Raw genomic sequence first — 27,314 nt, 5'->3', positions numbered from 1 at the left:
CCATTAAAGTATCTGTCTTTCGTGAATGTCATGTTTCTTTAAGAAGCAGTGAACTATGGCTGCAGATTTGAGATTGCCATTATTTTTTGTTTAACAATTTAACCACTGCAGTGTATAAGGGCAGTGACAAACAACAAGTTCTCTTGGTTTCTGTCTGTGAATGTGTGCTTTCCTATTCATTAGATTACCATTGGAGAACTGACATGTTCACCCACAGTATCATCTTACTTCTCTGACTTCTTGCCTGACTTTGACTGAACTCTGCCTATAGCTTATCATCTGCTGTGGAAGTTTGCAGTCTAATTTGGTGCCTTCTTTAGGCTCTGAGTTCAATTGGCAGCTGCTGTCAAAAGGCTAATATGGAGACCATTCAGCAAAGGCTAGAACCTGAAAGGGAAATGAGGGGTGAAGGGTGAATACTTTCCCACTTCAATATTATCAGGGTAGTTATCCCATTAGGAGAAAACAGGAAAATCTTTGGCAACCCCCCCCCCCCAAAAAAAAAAAAACAAGATACAGGATTTTAACAGTGTCCATTCCTAGCCCTTATGGCTCTACTGTATTACAGCAAGGTGAATTCAGCTTTGAAGAGTTAAAATATTGGATGACTGCTAAAGTGGAGAAATGTAGCGACTTCAGTCTAAAGTGTGTGTTAGACTAGCACACTAATGTTGTAGAATAAGAAAAGGAAAGGTGACAATATGCATTCGATTAATGGTAGTGAAACCTGCTGAGTTTGGTAAGTCTGGCTAACCATTCATTGCTATAATGGTGATCCAATTCTCACTATGATCAATCCTTTTGCTCTCTAGGGAGTTACCCATGGCAAGGGGAACCCAGCATTGAATTATTCTTCTAACATAAACTCTATCCACGACTATACACACACACACTTGCCTAAGCCGAGTATGTATGTATATTGATTTTCATTCATTTTTTTTCAAACTAGTCTTTGGGTTTCCAAAACTGTCAGATCGGGTCCGGCCGTGTGCGCCGGTGAGCGTTTTATGCTCTCCGCCGCGAAACCAGTTTTTTTAAATCGGACACAGAGTACTGCATGTCCGACTCTGTGTCTGGTTTAAAAAAAACGGTTTAGCGGCAGAGAGCATAAAATGCTCACCGCTGCTCACGGCCGGACATCTTTCAAACCCATTCAAATGAATGGGCATGAAAGAGTCCTGCAGGTTTCCGTCTCCTGCCTCTATTTTGTGCAGGAAACCTGCATGAACGGAGATCGGGCGCAGATGTGAACAAGCCCTGAGGGTCCAAGCTGTGGTTCATCTTGGGATCATCTTACCTTTTGGATACCTATCTGAAAAAAAAGACTGTCAAACGCAAACCACTCTTATTTTCGGCAAGGTATGTGCTCATATTTGAGGAAAGTAAATTCATGATATGTGTAATGCCTTAATATAAATGTTTGTCAATATAAACTGTAGGCTCAGCGTGAAAACGTCTATAGCTATTTTTGAGTCATGACTGACAAATGAATGACGTGTCCCTAATTACAAAGAAAAAAAATCTTCCACAAATTCGAGTAAACTGCTTAGAATGCAAGAGCCTGCTATTTATATTCAGATCACACATGCCAACAACTGGTCTATTCTAATAATGAGGGAAAAACTTACTCTTGGCGATCTCTGTACGACTTGTTGACGTGTTCCCACTGGAAGGAAAGCTCTGCCAGTTTTTGTTGAATTTTCTCATTTTCTTTTGGTGTAGCTGATTGGAGAACGGTATTCTTTCTGCTTTGAGTGAACCCAATTTGACCTGATAATCTCCCTAGGATTTCTTTTGCACTCTGGAACAACGAAACAGAGGAAAAGTAAAATAGCTGATAAATCGGGTTCAAACTGTAATAAAACCGTGTATAAAATGGTTCAAGATAGTTTTGTTTTATATGTTACGTGAATTTTAATAAAAAAAATAAAAATAAGATTTGCTCAAGTAAGAAGTATGGAAGGCTTAGGCATACGTTACAAAGGAATATTTGTCATGTTTCTCTCTGCAGAGTACTGTACTTGCATGGCAGTTATATTGAGGCCCTTATAACAGCAGCTTGTTCAGCAGTGATAAACTGCATGATGATCCTATCATGTTGCACACTTGTCAGATACTTTATTGGTGTGGGAGTGACAGTGTTGCATCCTGATGTATACCAATTGCTACCAGGTAGCTCCTACAGTTATATTTTCACAGGCATAATAAAGGAACTCATATCCATCACCTTATCCTTGAAACATAGATCGCTATTGTATTGATTCATCAAACATCCCCATGAAGCCATTAAAGAGGATTTGTCAGCTCTCCTGACAGGCCTGTTTTAGTAAGTAATTGTATTCTGGTTAATATCACAATTCTTGAACACCTCTCCTAACTCTATGTTGTGTTGTTCCTCTGTTATACCTCGTAAAATGTAATGCATAAATTGACAACTGGGTGTTAAAGGGAGCCTGTCAGGTCTAAAATGTCTCAAAAACCAATATTAGCGCAGTGTGGGAACCTTTAACAGGCACATAAACAGATATTAGACGAAGCAATGCGGAAATAATCATCTTTTCATAGAGATGCAAATCAAGCTGCAAGTGTTTAAAGGGTTAAACCATTTACAATTTACAATTACACAGGAATAATTGGGATGCAAACCACAGGTCTGCCTATTTTTCAAAAAAAAAAAAAAATCTCTGCATTACTTAATTGGTTTATGGCCCCTACACTGCACTATTATTGATTTGGAAGGTATTTTTGACCTGATACACCCCCTTTAAATGTTACGGGTTTCTCCTTACACGTTAACACTGTCCAATCACTGTTCACAGTCTCAGGCAGTGCAGGAATATTTGGTTAGTAGAAAGTTAGATAGTTGGATACATAGAAAGATATTAACTATGGATACCTGAAATACTGGTTATATTGGGATATGCAAATAGGTTCTCCTTGATGGATAAAGGAAAATTTGCTCTAGCTATACCTTTCTTAAGTTAGCTCTCAAAAGGTCATGTCTTCCCATAATTTCTGGAAGAGCATACGGGATCTATGAGACTGTACACCAGAGGTCTCAAACTCAATTTACCCCAGGGCCACTGGAGGTAGAGTCTGGGTGAGGCTGGGCCACATCAGGTTTTCCCAAAAAATTTTTTCTAAAAGTCGCCATATTCTGACACCCTTAACTTTTTTTATATACTTCTGTGTACAGGGATGCATAGGGCGTCTTTTTTTTGCGGGGCTGGGTGTACTTTTCAGTTCTACCATTTTGGGGAATTGGTATTGCTTTGATCACTTTTTATTAAAATTTTTATCAGAGGCAAAACAGTGAAAAAATGGCGGTTTGACACTTTTGACTTTTTTCCCACTACGGTGTTTACCGTAGAGGAAAAATATTTATATAGATTTGTAGAGCGGGCATTTTCGGACACAGGGATACCTAACATGTATGTGTTTCACAGTATTTAATTACTTTTATATGCATTATAGGGAAAGAGGGGTGATTTGAATTTTTAATACATTTTAATTTTTTAATTTTTTTTTACTTTTTTTATTATCTTTTTTGCATTTATTAGACCCCCTAGGGGTCTTGAACCTCAGGGGTCTGATCACTAATGCAATGCATTACAATGCTAATGCATTGCAATACATTGCAAAAAATCGTCATTTCTAAAAGAAAATCACTGCAGACCGGCCGGGGAGCCATTACAAGGCTGCTGGCTGTCATGCCAATGTGACGTCGGCCCTGGAGCATGCTCCAGGCGCTGGCGATCACTGGCAAAATGGCAGCGCCCATGCGCCACCAGGAAAATGGTGCCTCGGTCAGTTTTGACTGAGGCACCGGAGGGGTTAATGCCTCTGATCAGTCCAGGCACCAACTGGAGGCATTAGCGCTGGGTGTCTACTGTGTAAAACAGTAGACACCCGGCAGCTATGGTGGCCGCCCAACTCCTGGGCAACTGCCATAGTTAAATACCCGGCGTCCGCTGGGGCTGCAAATTATTGTCCCGAGGGCCGCAGTTGGCCCGTGCGCCGCAAGTTTGAGACCCCTGCTGTACACAACGCAAAAGCAACACTTCTCTAACCCTAGATTCACAAGACTGAGTTTCACCCGGAATTACAGGGCTGAACATCATGCTAGGAGAGGTGCTCTTAGCATAATAGTTATTTATAATGCTATTAGTCTTTGCCTGCCAGCGACATACTGTCCCATATAAATTATATTATTATATACACAGGTGAAGCTCTGTTGTGTGAATCTAGGTTTAGGAGATATAGTCATTTTAGAGGAACTCTGTGAGATGAACCCTGATGAACCTTGCACAAAAAATAACACTATATAGACCTCCAAAAATGATATAATTTAATGAAATAAGTTACAGTATAATATTGCATGTAGTAATTTTATGAAGGTTTATGTTTGCCTAATGTGATAATGATATACCCTTCTAGACAAGACCTAATATTATATCAGCATAGAAAACCAATATTCACACAAAGCATCAATGTTACAGCCATGTAACTGTAAATGCTAACTTTGATTCCTATTGATTTTCATTCTTTTTTTTTTCAAGGACCAACTCATAAATCACAATTTTGCAATATACCATTTCTTGGATAAAGATAATACTGTAATAAAATAACATTTTTATACCTGTACATCTAAGCCCTTTCCCAGTAAGGAAATTGTGTGTGCTAATAGTGGACTGTGGAAATATATCACTTAATAGAAATTTACAATCTCCCTTAGCAGTTAATTTTAGTGTTTCCATCTTTACTATTACCCAGGGACAGTTACATAAACATCGTGATTATTTACTCTGACACATTTTTCTGCCCTTCAGGCCAATACAAACTGTTGAGAATAACAATTTTCTTAGCTGATGTTGCCAGTGACCATGAGGGTGACACAGTATATAGACACAAACAGATTGTAAGCTTACAGCATGGAAGACAGTTGGCTCCATGTATTTTCTTGTGCATGATCGCCCTGGGGCACTCACTTAATGCCATTTACTTTTATGCCTCAGAGCATGAACAATAGAGATGAAAATATTTATTATGGGATCTGAGCATCTGACAATGGGAATTAATGAATAGGTCTTGAAAGCAATAAATCACAACATGTCACTTGTTTCCTTGTAATTGCTGGAAAGCAAAGGTTATTCTGGGCACTAAATAATGAACTAGAGAAATTGTGCTCTCAAAGAAAAGGAACAATATGCATAAGACTTAATCAAACTAAAAAACCTTCTGGACAGAACTTGTATTCTTAAGGTTCAGGCCCCACGTAGTGGACTGCAGCAAAAAAGCACTGCGGAAAAACTCACGGTGGCAACACAATGCTCGTTTTTCAAACAGTGTTTTTCACAGAAAGTCTGCAGAGGTTTCTTCTGCAGACTTTCTGCTACCATTATACCTATAGGGAAACCCCTGGCATTTCAACAGGTATAATTCACATACTGCAATTTCCGAAAATGCAATGGTTTGGAAACCACAGCATATCAGCTGTGCGTATTTTCACTGTAAAATACAGCGGTTTTAGCCAAACTGTGGTGTTTACCCCACATGAGGCCCTGAAGATTAAAGTGTTCTTTGAGAGGAGTTTCACTGTACTTATTACAGTAGCATATTACCATAAAATCTCACAGTATACATAATTTAAGGATATAAAACTAAAAAGTGTCCCAAAACTAAGGTTCAAGAGAACCTATCACCACCTCCACCAACTGCAATTCCTTGTATCCTGAAATATGCACTTCTCCACTGATTGGAGTTTTTCTCTAGCTCCCAATGTTCCTAAACCATCAGTACAGGTAGTTTTGGTGCCTGATATGATAATTAAGCTCTTGACTATCTGTCTCAGCGAACTCTCTGACATTGTCAGCCTCTGATTGGACAGTAACAGAGATCTCTGAGCCATATTCCCTGGTCTTCTCAGGACTCCTGATGAAGCTTTGACTGGCAAAATGCAGAGTTGTTGATGCCATTGTACAGCTGGGGAACACTTACTCCATCATGTTCTCAGGTTACTAGACAGGACATACTTGTTTATACAAAGTCCTTATTATAAAGGGAGAAACCGGACGGCACAGCTATATATAATACAAAGACATTGTAGCTTAGGTCGTTCTCCTTTTCCTCTGTTAAGCCCCCTTCTCGGCTTAATATGCCAGTTGCACACCGCTAAAGGCGGTGCTCTACAGCCCCTGATACATAGCACATGGTTCTTCAAAGAAAAAAATAGAAAAAAATCGGGGTGGGCACTCAGCATTCAATAGTCGGCAGATGATACTTGAACAAAAAGTAGACACCGAGCACACTCATAGTGCAGATAATCATAAATATTCTGTGGCAATTTGAAAAACCCACAAGTGACAGATAGACCTGATTGGCCTCTCACCTAATGTGACTGTGATCCCGTTCACAGTTACGTTTAGAAGATTGATGACTAGGTGGAGGGAGCAGCACGTCACAGGAACACCAATTGGAAAGGACCAGGTGTGAAAGAAATGTAAAAAACCAAAAGGACTGCACTCCAGTTTTTTCCCAATAAATCTATTGACCTGTGAGCGCGGTCCTTTTGGCAGATGATACTTGACACTTCTCGTATGTAAAAACAAAGTCCTTTATTAAATGCAGATAAAAATAATTGTACAGGGAGGGAGAAAAAGCATTATAGGCACAAAAAATGGCAACAGCCGTTTCGCGTCTAATCTGACGCTTTTTCAAGCCAAAAATGCAACATACTTGTTTATCATTCATTATATGGACCGCCATGCAATGAAACCTGCTTGATATGATGATTGCATGCACATGTTTATAATACTCTATGGTGCTATGCACAGTGTATATTTTGATCGATATTTACATATATGCTATTGAAGTTTGTTTTTTTGTGGATCACTGCTATGCTGGCCCCTATGGGTATATGTAGTATGTGTGCTATGCATTTATATGACTACTTTGGATGTGTATTCTCATGCTCTACTTTTGTGTGTTTTCTGTTTGGTGGTGTGATACCATCTACCCCCTTGTCTTTTTACCTGTCCAGTATTTATATTTCTCTTTAGTATTGGAATTACAATAAAATGATTACTTGTTTTTAAGATCTTTATTGATTTTTATTGTTCAGTTTTCATTACATTTGTTTGGAGGTCAGTTTTTATTGAGGTAAATTGGAAGTTTATCCTGGTTTCCCCATGCCTGAGACCACCCACTTGATAGTAGAGTGCATAATAAGCATACCATACACCAAAACTAACAGCGCCTATTGCTAAGGGAAAGAAAATAGCTTAATAAATGCCTAAGAAACTAAAAAAATGAATGACCAAGCAGAATTATCTAACTATCTATTATATATTTATTTGTCTGTCATCTGTCTACTTTGGATTTATTTTCGTGTAATAATTTTTTTTTTTTTTGTCAACAGCTTTGTATCAGAAAAAACATAATACAATAATAAATTATTCTACATGGACAAGTGAAAATGTACCATATAGCTTCAAGCTATTTTAAGTATAAAAGTACCAGGGGAAACTTTGTAACCTGGTTAAGAAAAGAGCATATGACTTTCATTTCTAAGAAAAAAGGATTAGAGAAACCCATTAGCAACTGGAGTGACACCAGCCTTTAGGGAGAGGATCCATCTCTATGTACTCGTAGAAGAGAAATTGTAGATTATAGACTCACGGTCCAGTTCATTCTCTCCTACTCAAATTTGTCTTTTGTTGACAATCATAGGACAACACCCTGTATACAATGTATTCTCATGTGTCCCCTGCATAACCATCATCTGACAGATTAACTATAGAAAGTATTCAATCACTGGGAGGCCTGAATGGCTAAACATGATTACATGAACATGTAGGGAACTCATGATGTACAGTATCTATTGAAATAAAGCACAGTAGTGAGTTATTACTCTCATTATTGGGGTACGGAGCGCTTTAATTGCACCCATTCTTCTGCTTGAGAGGCCCTAAATACATTGCTTCAATCTAATTAAAGCAGCCATGGTATCATTCATTTTATATTGGTCAATATTAGGTGTTTGATCAAGTTTATACTGAAAAATTAGTCTTTCATAAAGGTATAGTCCTGGCAAAACTGATACACAGGAGCAGGTTTACTCATGAAAATAAGCTAGAACTCTTCTATAATTTGCACCAAAAAACTGAAGTGTGGTTTATGTCACTCCATGCACCAAAAATGTACCTAAATTTTGTTGCATTTTTTTTTTTCAAAAGTCATCAGATTTGATTCACAAATAATCACAAAATTTGCTCGCAAGTTTTGCTTGTTATAAGTGCTATTAGTATACTTCTGGGGTCTCTGCCCAGCAGAAGTGCAGATAAAATAAGAAAAAAAAAAAATCAACTTTTCACAGCTCTCCTTGACATCTTCATTCCCAGAATCCAGTAGAACAGACATTAAAGATAGGTGTAGACAAGATAAACATATTGCCTCCAGCCTCCAGTAAAACATATGTTCAGAATAGCTTCAGTTAGAAAAAAAACACTCAATACCCAAGGGCTCTTGCAGCCTCTTCTCTGACATCACATGCCATAGGGTCTTCACAGAGGTCAGTGATTGCAAGCCTCAGTGGTGACCCAATGGCACATGATGTTAGAGAAGATGCTAGAAGAGCACATAAGATGCCACAAGAGCCCACTGGCACTATGAAAGAAGACCAGGCACCCAGTATAGGTGAGAAAACATAAATATCAGTGTTTTATATTTGTCCACACAACTCCTGAGCCTTCGCTTATTATACTCTTATTATGCCTTCCATTTATTATATCTCGCTAGAGTTATAGCACTTCGTATATAGTAGATGAGGTTGAATGAAGACACAGATCCTTCTATAGCCTTACAGTGTTGATCCAGAGGAAGGCAAAATAACCCAAAAAAACAAGAGGCTTATGCCAATTGCCCCAAGTCAGGGGAACAAATTCCTTCCCGACTCCAATCTGACAATAAGTATAAAACCCTGGATCAACTTATCCTTAAAAATATGAATTCCTAGCCTCTCTATCCTGACAGTAAAGAATCTCCACCTATGTAGCCTCTAGAAGTAGAGGATGTCCCTTTAATAGTGTCACTTGCGTAGGAATAAAAAAATCATTAGGAAGTTCTTTGTGCTGTCCTTTCATGTATTTGTTATTAGATCTCCCCATAGATATCTTTTTTTCTAAACTGAATAACATCAAGTTTATTAATCTATTGTTGTACTCCAATCCACCTAATCCTGCTCTGTAAGCCTTTCACCAGGTCATTAATAAACATATTAAACAGGTGAGAACCTAATACCGACCCCTGCGGTACCTCATTGATGACTGTGACTCAGTCTTTCCTATTGGCAAGCACCCTCTGTTTCCTATCAGTAAGCCAGATTATTTACATTGAGATACTCCAGGACAGCCTCTCTTAGAAAGCCCTCAAATATCTTACCCACAAGAAAGGTCAAGCTTACCAGCTTATAGTTTCTAGGCTCACTTTTAGACCATTTTTTGGAATATAATTTGTCACCCCATTTGCTATATGCCAATCATGTGGAACAGACCCAGTCATTCCTAAACCCCAAAATATTATATAGAAGTTCTACCAACATACATAAATCCCTTAGAACTCAGGAATGTATGCCATCTGGACACAGCAATTTCTCCATTTTAGTATTTTAAAGGCAGTGCTGCACTTCCTTCTGGATTAAACAGAGATTGGAGAATTTGCATTATCCCTAATCATGTTGTTGGTCATTGGATTTCCTTGTGTAAATACAGTAGAGAAAAAGACATTTAATAGATCTGCCTTTTCCTCCTCCTCCTCCTCCGTCATTAGGCCCCTTGAAAAGGAGCGTAGCATAGTTCATTGGGCTGAATAGCACACTGACCCATTCATTTCTGTCAGCCCACGCGAACAACCATGAATTACGTGGTCTCGTGTGCGAGCTGATAGTGTGGGGGTGCAAAACTCTAGACAGGTCCTATTCCTATCCAATTTTACGGCCGTACTTCTGTGCTTCCTATTCATTGAATGACTGAACCCCTGCAGAAGCATTGCCGATGCAGTGGCCAGCAGATGGTCTTCTAAAAGAGGCCTTACACTCAGATTATTTTTGAGAGGGTCTCCTTTATTAGTTTTTATTTTCTTATTATTTATGTAATTGAAGAATGACATTATGACGTCTAGTTCCTCCACCTTGTTAGTGAGACTTCTCGTGTTAGTATACATACAGTTTAGGGTTTTTCTTTATCCTTACTCTTCTTCTGCTTACTGACTGTTCTCACCCCACCTCCCGCTACTCGCCAGTTACAGTATTTAGCCCTCTTTCCATTTCTATACTATCTTGCCCTCTACACCCAGTCCCTAGTTTAAACACTCCTCCAACCATCAAGCCGTCTTCTCCCACAGCACAGTTGCGTCCTTGCAATTGAAATGCAGCTCATCCCTACCTTAGAACCTGTATCCGACAGCAAAGCCAGCCAAATTCTCCAAGAACCCAAATCTCTCCTCTCTACATCAGCTCTTCAGCTGTTTAACCTCCTAATCTCCCACTGTCTCCCATGTGCGGCCCGCGGTTCAGGTAGTATTTCCAAAAACACCACCTTGGAGGTCCTTACTTTCAGCTTGCTGCCTAGGTCCCTGAAATAATCCACCTACCACTAGCTTTGTCAATTGTATTAACGTACACCGCTAGATCCACAGCAGCCCCACCTAGTAATCTATTAACTCGTACTGAGATTTGTCAAACTCCAGCACCAGGAAGGCAACACACCATTCGATGATCCCAGTCATTATGATAGATTTCCCTGTCTGTTTCCCTTATAATTGAATCCCCCATTACCAGCACCTTTCTGGCCTGCTCTATACTCCTATCCCCTTTCTTACTGGAGTAAACATTCTCCTGGCTATCAGAGGAAGTGTCTTGTTGCAACAATGTTATCCCTGTGCTAACACCCCCTCGTCTGTCAATTTAGCAAACTTGTTGGAGTTCAGAACTAACATCCTTCTTCCTTCTACCCTTCTGCTTTTTGTCACCCAGCTAGCTGTCTCCTGTTCCTGCACCTCCATGCTACCATTTTTATTCTGTTCGTACCTATCTTGGACATCTGTATATTATAGCATGATTTCTGACGATACCTCATAGTATAATGATAATTTGTGGTTGGTAAACACAAAAATTAAAACTTTAATTGAAAAAAAAAAATTGTGAAACGACCCCCAGATCATTATGAACCAGTTTGCTCATCTCTAGCCAAAAGCCAATCCAACTAATAGATGTATTGAAGTTAAACTAGATACAGATACACCATTCAGCATTAAACATTTGATAAATGACTGGTCTTAATGGTAGTCAGTACTAGTATATATGCTCCATTGTATTATGTATAATACAGGATTTGAAGAGCTGGTGTATCACACAGAAATCCCACAGACAGTGGGGTTGATTTACCCATAGATAGTTTCATAAATCTGCCTCAGAGTAATCATTTCTTCTGAAATTCTTCTGATTCCTTTAAAATAGTTTATTCCAAGACTTTCTGCAAATAGTGTTGTGTCTTAAAAACACCTAGGGAAACAAAGCCAGTCTATGGCTACATGATGCATATAAACCTTCTTGTCCTAGGTAATCCATCAGATAAACTGTATCTAGGCAATGTTCTGATATCCTAAGTCAAAGAAAAATGAGTTATGTCTAGCTGTATATTTTACTGCCATAGACACAAATGTGACTCTACTCAACCATTTAAGTTACTCTTTAGTGCTTCAGATCAAACATCTATTAGAGTGGTTCATAAAAAGTCTGCACTTGCCTTGTACTGTACTACATTAACTAAGCTGTAATTGATTGTAATCAAAGTTGTTCTACTTTGTTAGATTTGTACTAACATACACAAATGGACACAGCATTGCAGTAAAAACTGTCTACTGAAGATTGATAAATCAATACAACCTTTAAGAGTACAAGTGCAGTACTAACTTGATGTAGAAAGGACCTAAAATTCACTTTCACTTAAAAATATCAATACCTCCAGAATATTTATAAGAGCGGCACAAGGGCAACAATTGGGAGAGAGCCAATTGTTAAATTAAGCATGCTATTATATATTGAAGAGGCAAAACAGCACCTGCACATTACCTCCTTAGAAAGACTGACAGGTAATCGGATGTTAAAGGGGCTCTATCAGCAAAATTTTGCTGTATGAGCCCCACATGTACGTGAATAGCCTTTAAAAAGGCTATTTAGGCACCGCTAATCTTAATTTAAACCCCCGCCCCGTTTTAAAATAAAACTATAAAAACATATCTGTAAATCATACCTTTGCATGCACGGGGGCGGATGTGCACGATACGACGTCATCTTCTGACACACCTACCTCTTCTTTCAGCGACGCCCTCCGGTCCTGGCTTTTCCCGGCTTCGTCTTTATCTTCTTCCGGTGGTTCAAATGCGATTGGTTGAAATCCGGCGCGTACACAGTAGCACTCCCTCCGGAGCTACTGCACACACTCCGGCGCCATTTTTCTCAATGGCAATGCCACCGGAGTGTGAGCAGTAGCTCCGGAGGGAGCGGATTTCAACCGATCGCATTTGAATCGCCAGAAGAAGATAAAGATGAAGTCGGGAAGAGCCAGGACCGGAGGGCGTCGCCGAAAGAAGAAGAAAGAAGAGGTAGGCGTGTCAGAAGATGACGGTGCACATTCAGGTATGATTTACCTATATGTTTTTATAGTTTTATTTTAAAAAGGGACGGGGGTTTAAAATAAGATTAGCGGTGCCTGAATAGACTTTTTAAAGGCTATTCACGTATATGTGGGGCTCATACAGCAAAATTTTGCTGATAGAGCCCCTTTAAAGAGAAACTCTCATCTCTCAACTATTTTTTTTTTTTTTTTTTAATAAAAACTGTACTTCCCCATAAAATAAATTTGTAGTATATTTTCTGACAACTGCATTGTGCCATCCCCCTATTATTGCTCCTTAAAATTTATTAAACCAACTCCAACTCACTTTCAATATGTGCTGCTCCATGGATTCCAGCGCAGATGGAATTTTTCTCCAGTCCCCACCATGTGTCTCTACACAGTCCAATGCTGTCAATCAGACTGTATCAGATGTTATATGACACATTCCCTTGACAATGGGAATGGTAATCCCTATTTGTGAATGCATTAAAGACGACCTTTCACCTTCTCCATCATCTTCAACTTTTTGCATCCTTCAATGGGTGTTGCTCCACTGATTCTGGTGAAGTTGATATTTTTTTCTATCCTTGACCTTTCCCGAGCAAATATTGGTGTTAGTTTCAGTTAATTTTATGATCTCAACCCTCAGATGAGGGGATATTGTCACTCCATAAGGAGAGAACCACCATTTAGGTGTGTGGAGTCTTATTAAGCCATGAGTGCTCCACTGTGCAAAGGAACATAGGAAGAATATGCAAATCTGACTTCCATGATAATTACAACATGGAAGTCAGATTTGCGTAATCTTCCCATATACCCTCAGATGGGCATTCCTGGCTAGAGCAAAATTACCGGGACTACCCACTTGACACAATAAAGCATAATGGTTCTAAAAATAACATCAATATTTGCTGGAGAATGGTCAGGGCTAGAAAAAACATTCCAACTGTGCCAGAATCAGTGGACCTACACCGATTGAAGGATGCAAAGACTTGGAGTTGGTGGAGGAGGTGAAAGGGTCTTTCTTTTCTTTTGTAGATTGTAAGCCCCATATAGTGTTCACAATGTACATTTATTTTCCAATCAGTATGTCTTTGTAGAATGGGAGGAAATCCACGCAAACACGGGGAGAACATACAAACTCCTTGCAGATGTTGTTCCTGGCGGGATTCGAACCCAGGACTCAAGCGCTGGGTGGCTAACCACTGGGCCACTGTGTTGCCACAGTGAAAGTTTCTTTTTAATGCATTTGCAACTGTACATTACCATTCCCATTGTCAAAATGGTGGACATCACAATATATAAACTATCCTAGGCAAGGTTACCAATATAAAATGTCCATAAATCTATTAAGCTGTGGGAATTGAAAAAAAAAATCTGAAAGCAGAGTCATAGGAGTTTCTTTTCCAAACCTATATACTTGCATAGCATTTCATAGTATTTATTTTTCCATACTTATACAAGTCATTTTTTTGTCGTATACTATGTTTCATGCCTATCTATTTTGGCTAAAACCTTAGTTTAATACTAAAGCTTTCCTCCAACATACATACTGTTTATCTTCTGCCATTCCATGTATACAGCTTATAATGAGTGATTTGTTGAAGAAATAAAAATTAATCAAAGAAATGTAAATGAAAATGATGCCCGTTTTTATTAAGACAAATACTTGCAAGATTCCTCTAGGACTTAAAAATGTGTTTAGAAACATATTATGATGGTTTAATATTCCAAAGAAATATGACCAATGGACACCGCCCCTTGTATTCAGAGTGATCCATTTAATTACATGCATACCTAGCTATCATAACATAATTATAAGAGTGATAAGTAATAAGCATAATTCACACCAAGAAATTCATACATTATGTAAAGAAATGACAATCTCTCAGTGAGGATACAATCTCCAACAGGGTCATTGACTCTGTATGCTGTACAATGCAGGACATATAAATTACATAAACATGGGCATACGTTACATAATTGCCAGTGATTTACTTCCTTTATGACCTTCTTATACCTGATGACCGTACTTTTCATTATAATAATGGTAATTGCTACTAATGAAAGAGGAAAATGGCTTTTTGTAAAACAACTTACATAAATTACATAAATTATTGCTTGGCAATATGAAAGGATTATGGTTTACGCAGAAGAAAAATTATTAAAAACTATTATTTTCATGTACTATTATCTATTGAGTTTAATTTAAGTTTTCTTTCTGTCTACATTATGTGTGCTATTTAGACATGTGGATGACATGGGGAGGGATCACCTGCTCTTGCAGACCTTTCCAATCCATGTACAGTACATGTATGGTCATTCATTTACATGGTTACTATGCAATACTACATTTGTTCTGCAGCAATCATTGTCAAGTGGAGTCATAAATTGTTTTGGAATTAAAGGGGCTCTATCATTGGCAAAAGTCATTTTTAACTAAGCACATACATGCATAGCCTTTAGAAAGGCTATCCTACACCTACCTTTTGTATGTAAATTGCCTCAGCGTTTTTTGAATATGTCCATTTTTATTCATATGCTAATTAGCTTCCAGCCAGCACAGGAAGTTCCCAGCAGCCTCCTCTCTACTATTCTCTCCTATCAGCAGCCTGTGCTGTATACATACATAGGAAACAATAGGCAGGGGGTGCACAATGAGACTTCCGGGGTGCACAGAGAGGCTAATTAGCATATGAATAAAAACGGGCTCATTCAAAAACCACTGAGGCGAATTACATACAGTACAAAAGGTAGGCGTGGAATAGCCTTTCTAAAGACTATACAAGGATGTGCTTATCTAAAAATGACTTTTGCCAATGATGGAGCCCCTTTAAGTATATTGCCTACTGCCTTCTGTTAAGAACTGCTGTACTAGCACATTATAAGACAAGAGTACATTTTTTTGGAACCAAAATAATGTCTTAATAGTATTTTGTAATGTGAGCCCACCAGGATATCTAGAGGCAAGCACTATCTTTATGCAACTCTGTATTGGTATCATGGTTCTCTACAACCCCCAGGTAATATAAAGTTGTAATATAGCACCTGTAAAAGTCTATACAGATGTATTATTTTGCACCTTCTTTGCCGTTCCATAGCATGCCACTGCAGAATGGAAAGTTTCTGCTCTAGAATCGCTCCATAACAGTGTTCTATATAGAGGCACCATACAGTAACACAGTGCTCCTTAGTACAGGACTCCAGGGATTACATGCACCCTCATGAAAGCTCTCTGCACATGACTCTATTCATACACATGGCCTTAGTCTATTAATCAAATTCCTTTACCTTAAAGGGGACCTGTTATTGGGTCTAAGAAACCAAATTACATATATAATCTGATGGGAATAGTCAGCATTTCGTTTTTCCAAATCTGCCATTCTGAAGCTATAAACCCTTTTACAATTAATGCAAATTAGGGTATAATAGCTAAGTGGGTGGTAACACTATTGTTTCTCAGTGTGTTGTATGTCATGCAGTATTACTGCCCACTTGACTACTATACAATAACTTGCAACAATACTAAAGGACTTATATCTTTGGAACCAATTGTGGGGAAGGTAGCTTGGTAGAAGCAGTGGTGCGGACCCAACCAGTCAGAGGCAGGGAAACAAATCTGGCAACAAAGCAGTTTATTTAAGAAAAATAGCAAAATAAATTAACCTTTACGTCAGGCACAAAAATGAGCAAAATAAAATAAAGTCTTGACTTCAGGCAAAACAAAACCTGCTTGTCTGAGAGCTAACTAAACAAACACTAACTGTACATGTGGCTTACTACTAGGCACACAGATCAACAAAAAAAACCCACCATCACAAGGTTCTCAGTGTCAGGACAGACCCAGCCACTTACTCTCCTTCCAGGATCTGCCCTGAAGTACAGGCTCTGCAGCCTTTTATGGGCCAATAACAAGCCAAGGACCCACACCTGGGCTGAAACCTATTCCAGACCCACCCTTAACCACACATAGGTCAGGAATCTGGGGGAGATATACCGTGACTCCAGCACTTTGTCTGTCACCTTTTCACAAAATACCAAAATGGTCAGGGTAACAACACCTATCAAGTCATGTACGTCATTGGACTTTTCAGATCTGGTAACAAGTCATCTTTAATCATAAACATGCTAGGTTATACTAGTCTAGTCTTAGTTTCTTAAAATGATCACATTGAAGAATACGTAAAAACTATAGATAAACAAAAACTAAATAAAAACTAATATACTTGCACTCTTTGTTTAGTCCAATTGTTTTCTTGCTTAACTCTGCTTAATGCAGTTTTCTCATCCATTCTCATCCGTGCCATCAATAATACTTAAAAATAAATCATGCTGTATATTATTTTGCTACATTAAGCAAGTGCAGAACATTAGAAGAGTAAACATAATGCTGACAGTAAATACAAGTTTGTATACATATGCTAGCAAGAACAGAAGTTTCAGCAAATCTGTGGCCCTTTCATTAAAGGGATTATCCAGTTTTTTTAAATTATAGGACAAAGCAGGGTGTATAAACAACAAACACTTCCTATTATATATCCTGTTTAAATACAGCACCATTTATATGACCACATCTGTAATGTTAATTTTGTAAGCTCACTAGCCCTCCCTGAGAGAAGTCCAGGCAGCAAAAACATCACAGCAATATGTGACCAGATATGGGAGTGATTTTTTACCTGTGATTTCAGTGCAGGGGAGAGTAGAGAAGGGAGGAGTACCCAAAGAGTGAGTGTAGGCAGATGAATCATAGGAAAGGTAATTTGATATTTGTTGCAAGGAGAAGTAAGTAAAATGAAGCAAAGCAAAAGGGCACAAGAGAATAGTGAGTATTTAGCACTCTAGTGGATGTGTTTGCAGATACTTTTTGGAAGCTGGATAACCCCTTTAAGGAAAACACCCCAAATGTATTATATAGCAATAAAATTTAACATGCTACACAGATGTGTTCTCCTTCACCATTGCTATAGGTGTCACAAAATAATTAGCATTTCAAGGCAACTTTGTTTTGTGGTATTATATCATGAATAGATAGTCTAGAGCAGGGGTGCTGTCACTTTTTCAGCATGTGAGCTACTTTAGAAACTGACCAAGGGATAAGATCTACTACCCACTTCTTGTGGGCGGGGATGGGACGGGGATGGGGAAGTAACGTCGATTATGGAACTTTGCCTACTATCCGTAACATCTAGACCTTGAGGATTCAAAGAATTATTTAATCCTTCTTAATGCCTTGTTTATATACCTATAATATACAAATGTGTTTATTATTAACTGCTCTTGAAAAGCATTGATTCACAACGGGGGGGGGGGGGGGCTGTGGGGGGGGCGGAGCATGAGAGCAGGAGACAGCTCTCCGGTGTCTGCTTGTTCACAAAGCAGGCTGAGAATCATCTCCGGACACTGGCAGGCGGGGCCGCCACAGCCCTGACTGCGAACGAGTGCAAGGCCCCGGCCTGCCAGTGTCCGGAGATGATTCTCAGCCTGCGCTATCAACAAGCAGACACCAATCCCGCGATCGACTCATACGTCCTTCGCGATCGACCGGTGGATCGTGATCAACGTATTGGGCACCCCTGGTCTGTGAATCAATGCTTTTCAAGAGCAGTTAATAATAAACACATTTGTATGTTATAGATGTATAAACAAGGCATTAAGAAGGATTAAATAATTCTTTGAATCCTCAAGGTCTAGATGTTACGGATATTAGGCAAAGTTCCATAATCAACGTTACTTCCAGTAGTATATATACGTTGCAAGATGTACAGATAAGCATTACACTGATAAGATGCTAAAGAATTGTTACTATTTTTATGGGACATGCAAGTATTTACTAAAACAGGCAATAGAGGTGACAGGTCCTCTTTAACTGAACGGGGGGACTGGAAGAGGCAGAATCAACACTTTGCCTGAAAGTGAGGAGATATTTTGTGTTAACAGAAGTGGTGTTTGGCTTTAAAGCTTTATGTGAAGATTAGCTTCAAAAATCCCAATAAATAAGCAAATGAATATAAAAATCCCTATTTTGCTTGGAGATAACCAGTGTTCAGTGTATCATAAAGTTCTGTTATTGGGTTCACTGTTAGGATGCTGTCCCTTGTACAACTCTTTCATCAGTGTAATTTTGCATTTAGACGTACTAGTACACTTTTTAACAGTGTCAGCTTGGTACATATAACACAACCACCAACTGTTTTCAATGCAAAGAAAATTACTGCTTGAATCCTGATGAGAGTGGGGTCAGCTAAAATACAACTTTATTACTGCAATAATGTACAAGCATGTTTTGATTCCAGCAGATTATTAAAGCAAATGTAAGAGAATTGAAATGAATAGAAATGAAAAAAAGTCCTGAAACCACTTAACCAGAAAAAAAACATAGAAAATAAGCACTTTAGCATAATTTTGGCTGTGCAGTAAATGGTGGTAGATTTCATGAGGTCCACACAGTGCCAATGGTTTGTATAACTGCTTATATTAAACTATACACTTAGTACACTGCAATTTTGGAGATTAGACTTAAACGATCTAAAGAATTATGACAATCAGTTCATATTTGACAATCTTTCAGTGGTGATATTGGTGTTCTGTTATGATTAATGTTGGCGGAGGCCCCTCTTTTTTTTCAGTTTAGGATTTTGCCATGAACATAACCCATAAACACTTTAGCTCCCAGAGCTATTTAGTTTCAGCCATTATATGCCATAAATGTCTTTTGTGAGCAAACCCCTTTGAGGCCCCAGTCCCACGTGATGTAAACACCGCAGTACGCCCCTGACGGAAACACTGTGGGAAAATATTGGACCATTTACAGTCACAACCATTGCTGTTTTGGAAATTGCTAATGTCAATTATACCTATGGAAATGCAAGCGGTTTACCTACAGGTATAATAGAAGCAGAAAGTCTGCAGAGAAAACCTCTGTGTTCTTTCTGTCAAAAGCTGCCGCCGTTGTCACCTTGGTTTTTCCCGCAGCGCTTTTTTGCTCTGTGACGCCACATGGGGCCTTAGCCTAATACATGTATTTGTATATTTTATATAAGGAAAAATATCTTTGTACCATGTTAGCCAGTGGATATGAAATATAAACAAATGTTTTTGAGGAGTCTTCAGTAGTTGATACCTTTTTTAATGGCTAACTAAAAATGATGACATATTGCGAACTTTTGGGACTATTAAAAAGGTCCCTTCCAGGTCCCTACAAGCCTGATGACCTTTTTAATAGTCCCAAAAGCTTGCAATATGTCATTAGTTTTAGTTAGCCATTAAGAAAGGTATCAACTACTGAAGACTCCTCAAAAAAAAAAAAAAAATATTATATTATTATTATTATTATTATTATTATTATTATTATTATTATTATATTGTATATTCTATGCATATTAAAAAAAAATCATCAATAAGTTTCCCATTACACAGACCAAGTGTTGGGCATTATAAGCACTATTTCATGATGCAGTAAGTTAATTAGCACATTTCTTGGAATATGTTACATAGTATAGTTAAAAAAAGATATATGTCCATCAGGTTCATCTGAGAAATGGGAAAGTGCATATCCACAGTCCAAAAGGCCTTTGCAGTAGGGCTTTAGTAGGGGTTTCCCATGAACATAACCATATTTAAATTTGTAGACAATTACAAATTAAATGAAACATTTTTGTACATATAAATAATTGAAATTTTGCAGAGTTTAAAAAAATTTCTCAAACCATTTTTGTGGTGACAATCTATTGTCTTGAACGGATGACAATGGATACCACCATGAATACAAGAACTTTCTATGGTCAGCTTTGATTTTCTTATAGTGGACAGATTATTAGGAAAGGACACTACATGCATGAGAAGATAATCTGACCACATTCATGAAATCATGGCTGGTTTCTGACAAGTTTAGGGGTGCTATGCTGTATCTATAAAACCCAACCACGGCTGAGATTCTAGATTTAACTGTCAGAAGGACAGGTTGAGGAAAAGTCGGGTAACAGATCCTACGGAGGATTCATTTTAAAGGTAGGTACAGGTCCCAGAGAGAACAAATTTCGCACAAAGTACAATTGAGTCAATAGCAGAAATAAACATGGGCTCTATCTATTGGCTATTTCAGTTGAATAAAGAAATTCTAGAACATTTTGAGAGATTTACACTTCAGCTATAGAGTAGTGTATATCTTTGAACATGGATGGTGAAGGCCACTTCATCCTCCAAGGTGGTAGAAGCACAAGGGGGCCCTTTTTAAATCTGGTCCTGCCTGCAGAATGTAAAGTAGTCAAAGACATCCTAAACACATGGAGCACAATTTCACAAATATTCAGAAAAATTTGCTATAAAAAATGTAATAGGTTAATTGTGTTACCTTGAGACACTCGTCTTGTTTTGAAAGTTCTTCACAGTCTTTCTTATTCAGATATGAAGAATTGAGCAGAAGATCCACCTCAGCAATAGACTGCAGAAGACGTGCAATTTCTGCCAGATATGTAGAAGGCACATTAGAGGCATCCACTTTCATTCCTTCAATCATAGAGCGAGTGCTTTCTTCATGAACAGTTTGCTGGTACAGATATATAACAAGTTTACTTTTTTTAGTACATGCACAAACAATATTAATAGCACATAAATATGCAAATAGTATTCTAAAAGAGTACATTGTAAAATATGCAAACAATAAAGTCAGTGTTAATAAATTGTTAATAACCTCTAATAAACTAAGATTCTTTCACACTCCTTTATGAAATGCAAGATTGAAGTTTTTCTACAGTATTTATTTCCTAAATTAATTTGAATATGGCTATTTATTAATTTGGCTAATGCAATAGCTTGGCTATAAAAATTGGATTTTTTTTTGTGGTCTACTTTTGAAAACAACTATTTTATATCAGGCTAAATAAATCTACACATTTTGTTGGCTAAACAATGAATGCTTCTTAAATATAATCGATGTTTGCTCTCCGTAGGAAAAAAACAATGGGGAACACTTATGAAATTGTCAAAAAGGAAAAAATGCCCATAGCAAACAATCCCACCATAGCCTTCATTTGTTTTACTGTTGTAGAAAATTGAAAACTGTGTAGTGGTTCACAAATAAAAAAAAAAAACGCTGAAAATCATAAAAAACTGCTAACTACAAAATCACAAAAATATATTTTACTAATAGTACTAGTGATCAGTCATCTAAAAAATACTAATTATGTAACTTGTCCCCATAAACATATGAAGAAGGCTTACATGCTGGCCCTGTCTTCTTGCATGCAATGTTGTACCCTAACATGGTAATTTTATAGGTATATGTTGAAATAGTACATTGCATGCCAAGGAGAAGACTGGATATCATCCTGTTTGACCGGAAAATAATTTTACTAATTCATTTTTTAACCCCTTCCCGCTGATGGCACTTTTTGACTTCCTGACTAAGCTCAATTTTTCAAAACTGACATGTGTCACTTTATGTGGCAATAACTTTGGAACGCTTTAACTTACCAAAGTGATTTTGAGATCGTTTTCTCGTAACACATTGTACTTCATGTTAGTGGTAAATTTTGGTTGATATGTTTTGTGTTTAATTATGAAAAAATAGGAAATTTAGTGGAAATTTTGAAAAATATGCATTTTATAAAGTTTGAAATGATGTGCATTGCATACAGATAGTCAGACCGCCAAAATTATATCATAAATCTAATATACCAGATCTCTGCTTTATGTCGGCATCAAACTTTAGGCGCCCTTTTATTTTTTACGGACATTATAAGGTTTACAAGTGAAATAACAATATTCAAAATTTTCAAGAAATTTCCATAACCCATTTTTTAAGGGACTAATCCAGTTATGAAGGGGTTTTGAAAGACCCTTGTATTAGAAACCCCCATAAATCACCCCATTTTCAAAACTGCAGCCCTTAAATAAGCCAAAACAACATATACCTAGTGTTTTAACCCTATAAGTGCTTAAAGAGGTATTCCCATCTACATAATTATTTTTAAATTCGTAGATAATTAAAAGTTAAACATTTTTTCAAATAGAAGTAATTAAAAATTCTGCAGAGTTTTAAAGATTTTCTCTAACTTTTAGTGGTGACAGTCTGTTATCTTGATCAGTTGCCAGAGGATACAACCACCAATGCAGAAACTTTCTAAGGTCAGAAAATCAGCCATGATTTCTTTATTGTGGCCGGGATATCTTATGATACATGTAGTGTCCCCACCTGATACCCCAGCTACAATAAGAAAATCATAGCTGGGTTCCTGACAAGTCCCAGACCATAGAAAGTTTCTGCATTAGTGGTCGTATCCATGGCAACCGATCAAGATAACATCTTTAAAACTCTGCAGAATTTTTAATTACTTATATTTGTAAAAATGTTTAACTTTTAATTATCTACAAATATAGATATGATTATGTACATGGGAATATCCCTTTAACAGGAATTAAGACAAAATGGAGGTGAAATTTACACATTTGATTTTATTTTACTAATATTTTCGTTTAGCCCTAGAATTTGCACATTCACAAGGGGTTAAAGGAGAAAACGCATCCCACAATTTGTTATGCAAGTTCTCCCGACTACCATAGTACCCCACTTGTGAGTGTAAACTAATATATGGACGCACAGCGAGATGCAGAAGGGAAAGCGCACCAAGGAGCTTTTAGAGGGCAGATCCAGCAGTGATCAGTTTCAGGAACCATGTCGCATTTACAAAGCCCTTGAGGTGTCAAAACAGTGAAAACCTCTAGAAAGTGACCCGTTTTGAAAACCCCTCAAAAAATTTATCAAGTGATGTAATGAGCATTAGTAACCCCGAAGTGAATATGTATGCTGTGCTGTGTTTATTTTTATTTTCTGGCAATGTGGCCACATGAGGGCTTGGTGTTTGCGGTATTAGATGTAGTTTTCAATGGCACCATTTTGAGGTAACTTATTGACTACATATTATTATCTCTGTCTGGGTGGGATGTAAAAGGAAACATTAATTCTGGCATTGCTTTTTAGCATTTTTTTTTTCCTGTGCAGCATACACTAGAAGTAACGTGTTACCTTTATTCTGCGGGTCGGTACAGTTACGGCAATACCTCATTTATATAATTTTTTAATGCGTTGCTATTTGTGCAGAATAAAATTCAATTTAGGGAAAAAAATCAATTATTTTTGCATCGCCATCTTCTGAAAGGCATAACATTTTTATTTTTCAGTAGACAGAGCTGGTTGAGGGCTTATTTTTTGTGGGATGACCTCTGCTTTTTATTGGTACCATTTTGGTTTTCATCTGACCATTTGATTACTTTTTATTGAACATTTTGTAAGGGAAAGGTGGTGAATAATCATTATTTTTCTACTTTTTTTTTTTTTTTTAATGATGTTCGCCGTTCAGGTTAAATAATGTTTTAATTTTATTGTTGAAGTTATTACGGACGCGGTGATACCAAATATGTAATGTTTCTTTCTATTTTTCTTTATTTTACATAATAAAACATTTTATATGGGAAAAAGGGATTTTGGGGGCTTTATTTCTAATTTTTTTTTAAATTATTTAAACTTTTTTATTTTTACTTTTTTATAACTTTTTTTTTCTGTCCCCATGGGGGATTAAAGCAGTGATCTGCTGATCTCTGCTTCACTAAATGTATACCGCAATACACGTGTTACATATGTATTGCAGTGTAGAGGAAGCTGTCAGCCTGTGTAGATGCACGGGGCTGACAGCTTCCTTTTTGGCAGGATCAACCAGGTACGTGCAGGGGACAGCATGTGGAAGACCCGGGGTCACTGATCAGACCCCGGGCTGCCCATTACCAACACCAGCACCCCCTGAAACTGTTGCGGGGGGTGGCGATTGGCACCATAATATACCGAAACCCCTGAGATGCCGACAGTCATGTTTGACCGGCGGCATCTCAGGGGTTAACCCCTGCAATCGGACCCGGTTCCGACCGTGGGTGTTACAGGGCATTGTCAGCCCTAAAATACGGCTGACACTCGCAGGGCATGGTGCGTACACAGCCGCCGTAGTACTACAGTGGTTTGCGGGAAGTCCTTCCCGGCAGCGCCATACTATTACAGCAGATGTCGGGAAGAGGTTAAAGGATCTGATCCTGTCCTTGATACTAACTGTAGAACCCATTCAAAGACCCTCAATATAACTTTATTCATGAACCCTTTTCTTTCCCCCTCCCCCAGTAAGAGTATGAGAAGACCACTCGGCAGTTATAGTAGATGGTATTAGAATTGAAAAATATAACAAATCATGTGGTTTTTTTTCACAGCATTTTCATTGCCTCTTTTCTTTCCCCTATTAGACTGACAGGAAAAACACTTGCAATTCTGCATCTAAAATCAACATTCTTGCGCTTTTGAAAAAGTAGGTCTATTTTTATGCAATGTGTGGATGAGATTAACTAAAATCTCATTCCCGTTGCTGCTACAGTAAAACACAGAATGCTTTTTTTTTATCACATTTTTCTGTATTGTTTATTGCATTGTAATTACTTTTTAGGTTTACATCATCATTGTTTTTTCTATACTTGATCAATAGAGTATCAAGTACATGTTTTATGTATATAAAAATAAAAACTCAGCAACCTGTTGTCAGTGTAAATCTGTAATATGTTCTTATGCCTCTGTTCATTAATCTAAGTAATATCAATTACATGAATTTAAAAAAAAAATTCAATTTCAATGTAATTTGCTTTAAAGTTAAAAACGTAACCACAATTTTAGTAGTACTATTCAATATGTCCCCTCAATGAATTAGAAGAGATATATCTATATTCAAGATGTTGAAGTATAATTATATTAATACAAAATATGTCTAAAATTATATGACTAAAAAATGTCTAAAATTGTCAAGCAAACCCCTCTTAGTTTAGCATAGGATGTAATAGTGGCACAGAATAACAAAGTAGTCACTTGAATTCCAGTGCTATTTATAGGATATTTCTTGAATGATAACTTCCTAAATGAAGCTCTTAACTGAAAAAGAGATTTTTTTGAGCATTTCTAAATTGTAAAGCATTTCTAGTGTTTTAAAGAGGACCTTTCTTTTCATCTAAGATATGGCATGTAATATACCATTGCCAAGCTGAAAGTGTGCGGAATTTAACACAGTTTCGGTTTTGATAGCATATTTCCCCAGTTTCAGCGATATTGGTGCCATTAGTTTCAGCTACATCACTGTACCTGCTAAGTGACCTTATTATAGGCCAGTCAGGAATGCCCCCTTCAGAGTAGAAGACTAGAGAAGTGTACCATTAGGGAGTGTTCCCAACCTCCTTGCAATGACACTGAGCTGTATGACCAGCCTCTCTGACAAGTACAATGATATCAGTCACCAAAACTAATAGCACCAATATCTTTGCAACAGGGAAAATACCAGTAAAACTGAAGTGCACTGAGTTAAGAGCACCATCAGGTTTTCAATAACATGTCCTATATTAGGGGAGATGAAAGACTCTCTTTAGGTGAAGCTATCGCATAAACAAGTTTCCTTTAAAATGCATTTGTGCAGTAGTCTATCAAAACTAAAGTAATGGGTGCATGCATAGTATTGAGTAGTACTAGCACCCAGGAAAGTGGGTGCTTCATGGTGTATGAATCTGTGCTTATTCTGGTACAGTGAGGCCTCTGAGAAAAGCTGATCAGCACAGATGCTGGTTGGACCCCTGATGATCTGCTGTTTCTTGACCTATCCTATGGATATGCTTTAGATAGGTCATTAGAAATACTGTATACTACTAGACAATTCCTTTAAAGGAATTTCTTTATATTTCTGATTTCTTTTGAATACACAATACCATTGGCTCAATAAACTGTCACAACAAAGACTGTGTGACACCGTCCTTAGATGTACAGATGTAAAAGGACATTACCACCAAAAATAGTTTTGTCATTTAAAAGAACCACTCTATGAGCTAGAGGAGAAAGGCACTGTAAAGATCATTGTCTGCTCTGATGGAGTCAAGATCCTTGTCAGGAATCTAAATGTTTGCACCCCAGCACCATTTTCTTCTCTGCAACCATTGGTCCGGTCAGGGAGATGGTAGTCAAGGAAATTGTGACTAGGGTGTGCATTTCTCATACAACTGTCTCTTTAACGTTGTTGTGTCTGATAGCCAAACTGGTTGAGACTGTTGGGCAGTCAGAGGTTTGGAAGGCAGAGCCTATCAGGGACCTGGCTCAGCATCCAATCGAGGGATAGGGTGTATGAACTTGGCCCTGATACAAGTTCTTTGCCTGTGATTGGTATGAGAAAAGATGGCTTAAATTACTGTAAAGCAGCGGTTCTCTAGTTACAATATGCACTTGGGAGAACTGTTCTTCACAATCTCTTTACAGCACAAGGTATACCTTCAACATCTGGAGCTGGAGTGTATAATCTGAGATGAGCAGTATTTCCAAGAAGTATTCCCAATAAGCAAACACAAAAATGATATCAATAAAAATAAAAGTATGCAAATAGGTATCTGTGTACCAAACTGGCTATTGTTCTTTTTGCTATATGATTAGCATTTAACCTACTGTATAATACAGATTCTATAGTGTAGCATGTTTGATCGGTAACTGTTTGCATGCTTTCAGGCCCTCATACACTATATTTTAATGATTAAATATTAATGAATGCTGTGGCTTTGTATGTGTCTATATGGGTAAGTCTTCTT

General features: G+C 37.8%; 1 protein-coding gene across 12 annotated transcripts in view; it reads right to left on the bottom strand.

The window, feature by feature from the left end:
- The window catches only part of DMD (dystrophin), a 1,873,751-nt gene that overhangs the window by 919,749 nt on the left and 926,688 nt on the right, over window positions 1-27,314 (bottom strand). For all 12 annotated transcript variants that reach the window (XM_075265063.1, XM_075265067.1, XM_075265060.1 and 9 more), the window contains 2 exons: window positions 21,025-21,219; window positions 1,629-1,801 (listed from right to left, as the gene is read on the bottom strand). In XM_075265063.1, the coding sequence (XP_075121164.1) occupies window positions 1,629-1,801; window positions 21,025-21,219 (368 nt within the window). The remainder of the gene's footprint in view (window positions 1-1,628; window positions 1,802-21,024; window positions 21,220-27,314) is intronic.

Source organism: Leptodactylus fuscus, chromosome 2, assembly GCF_031893055.1.
Source record: "Leptodactylus fuscus isolate aLepFus1 chromosome 2, aLepFus1.hap2, whole genome shotgun sequence".
Taxonomy (NCBI): domain Eukaryota; kingdom Metazoa; phylum Chordata; class Amphibia; order Anura; family Leptodactylidae; genus Leptodactylus; species Leptodactylus fuscus.
The sequence above is the reverse complement of the archived record's forward strand: the minus strand, read 5'-3'. Positions and strand labels throughout refer to the sequence as shown.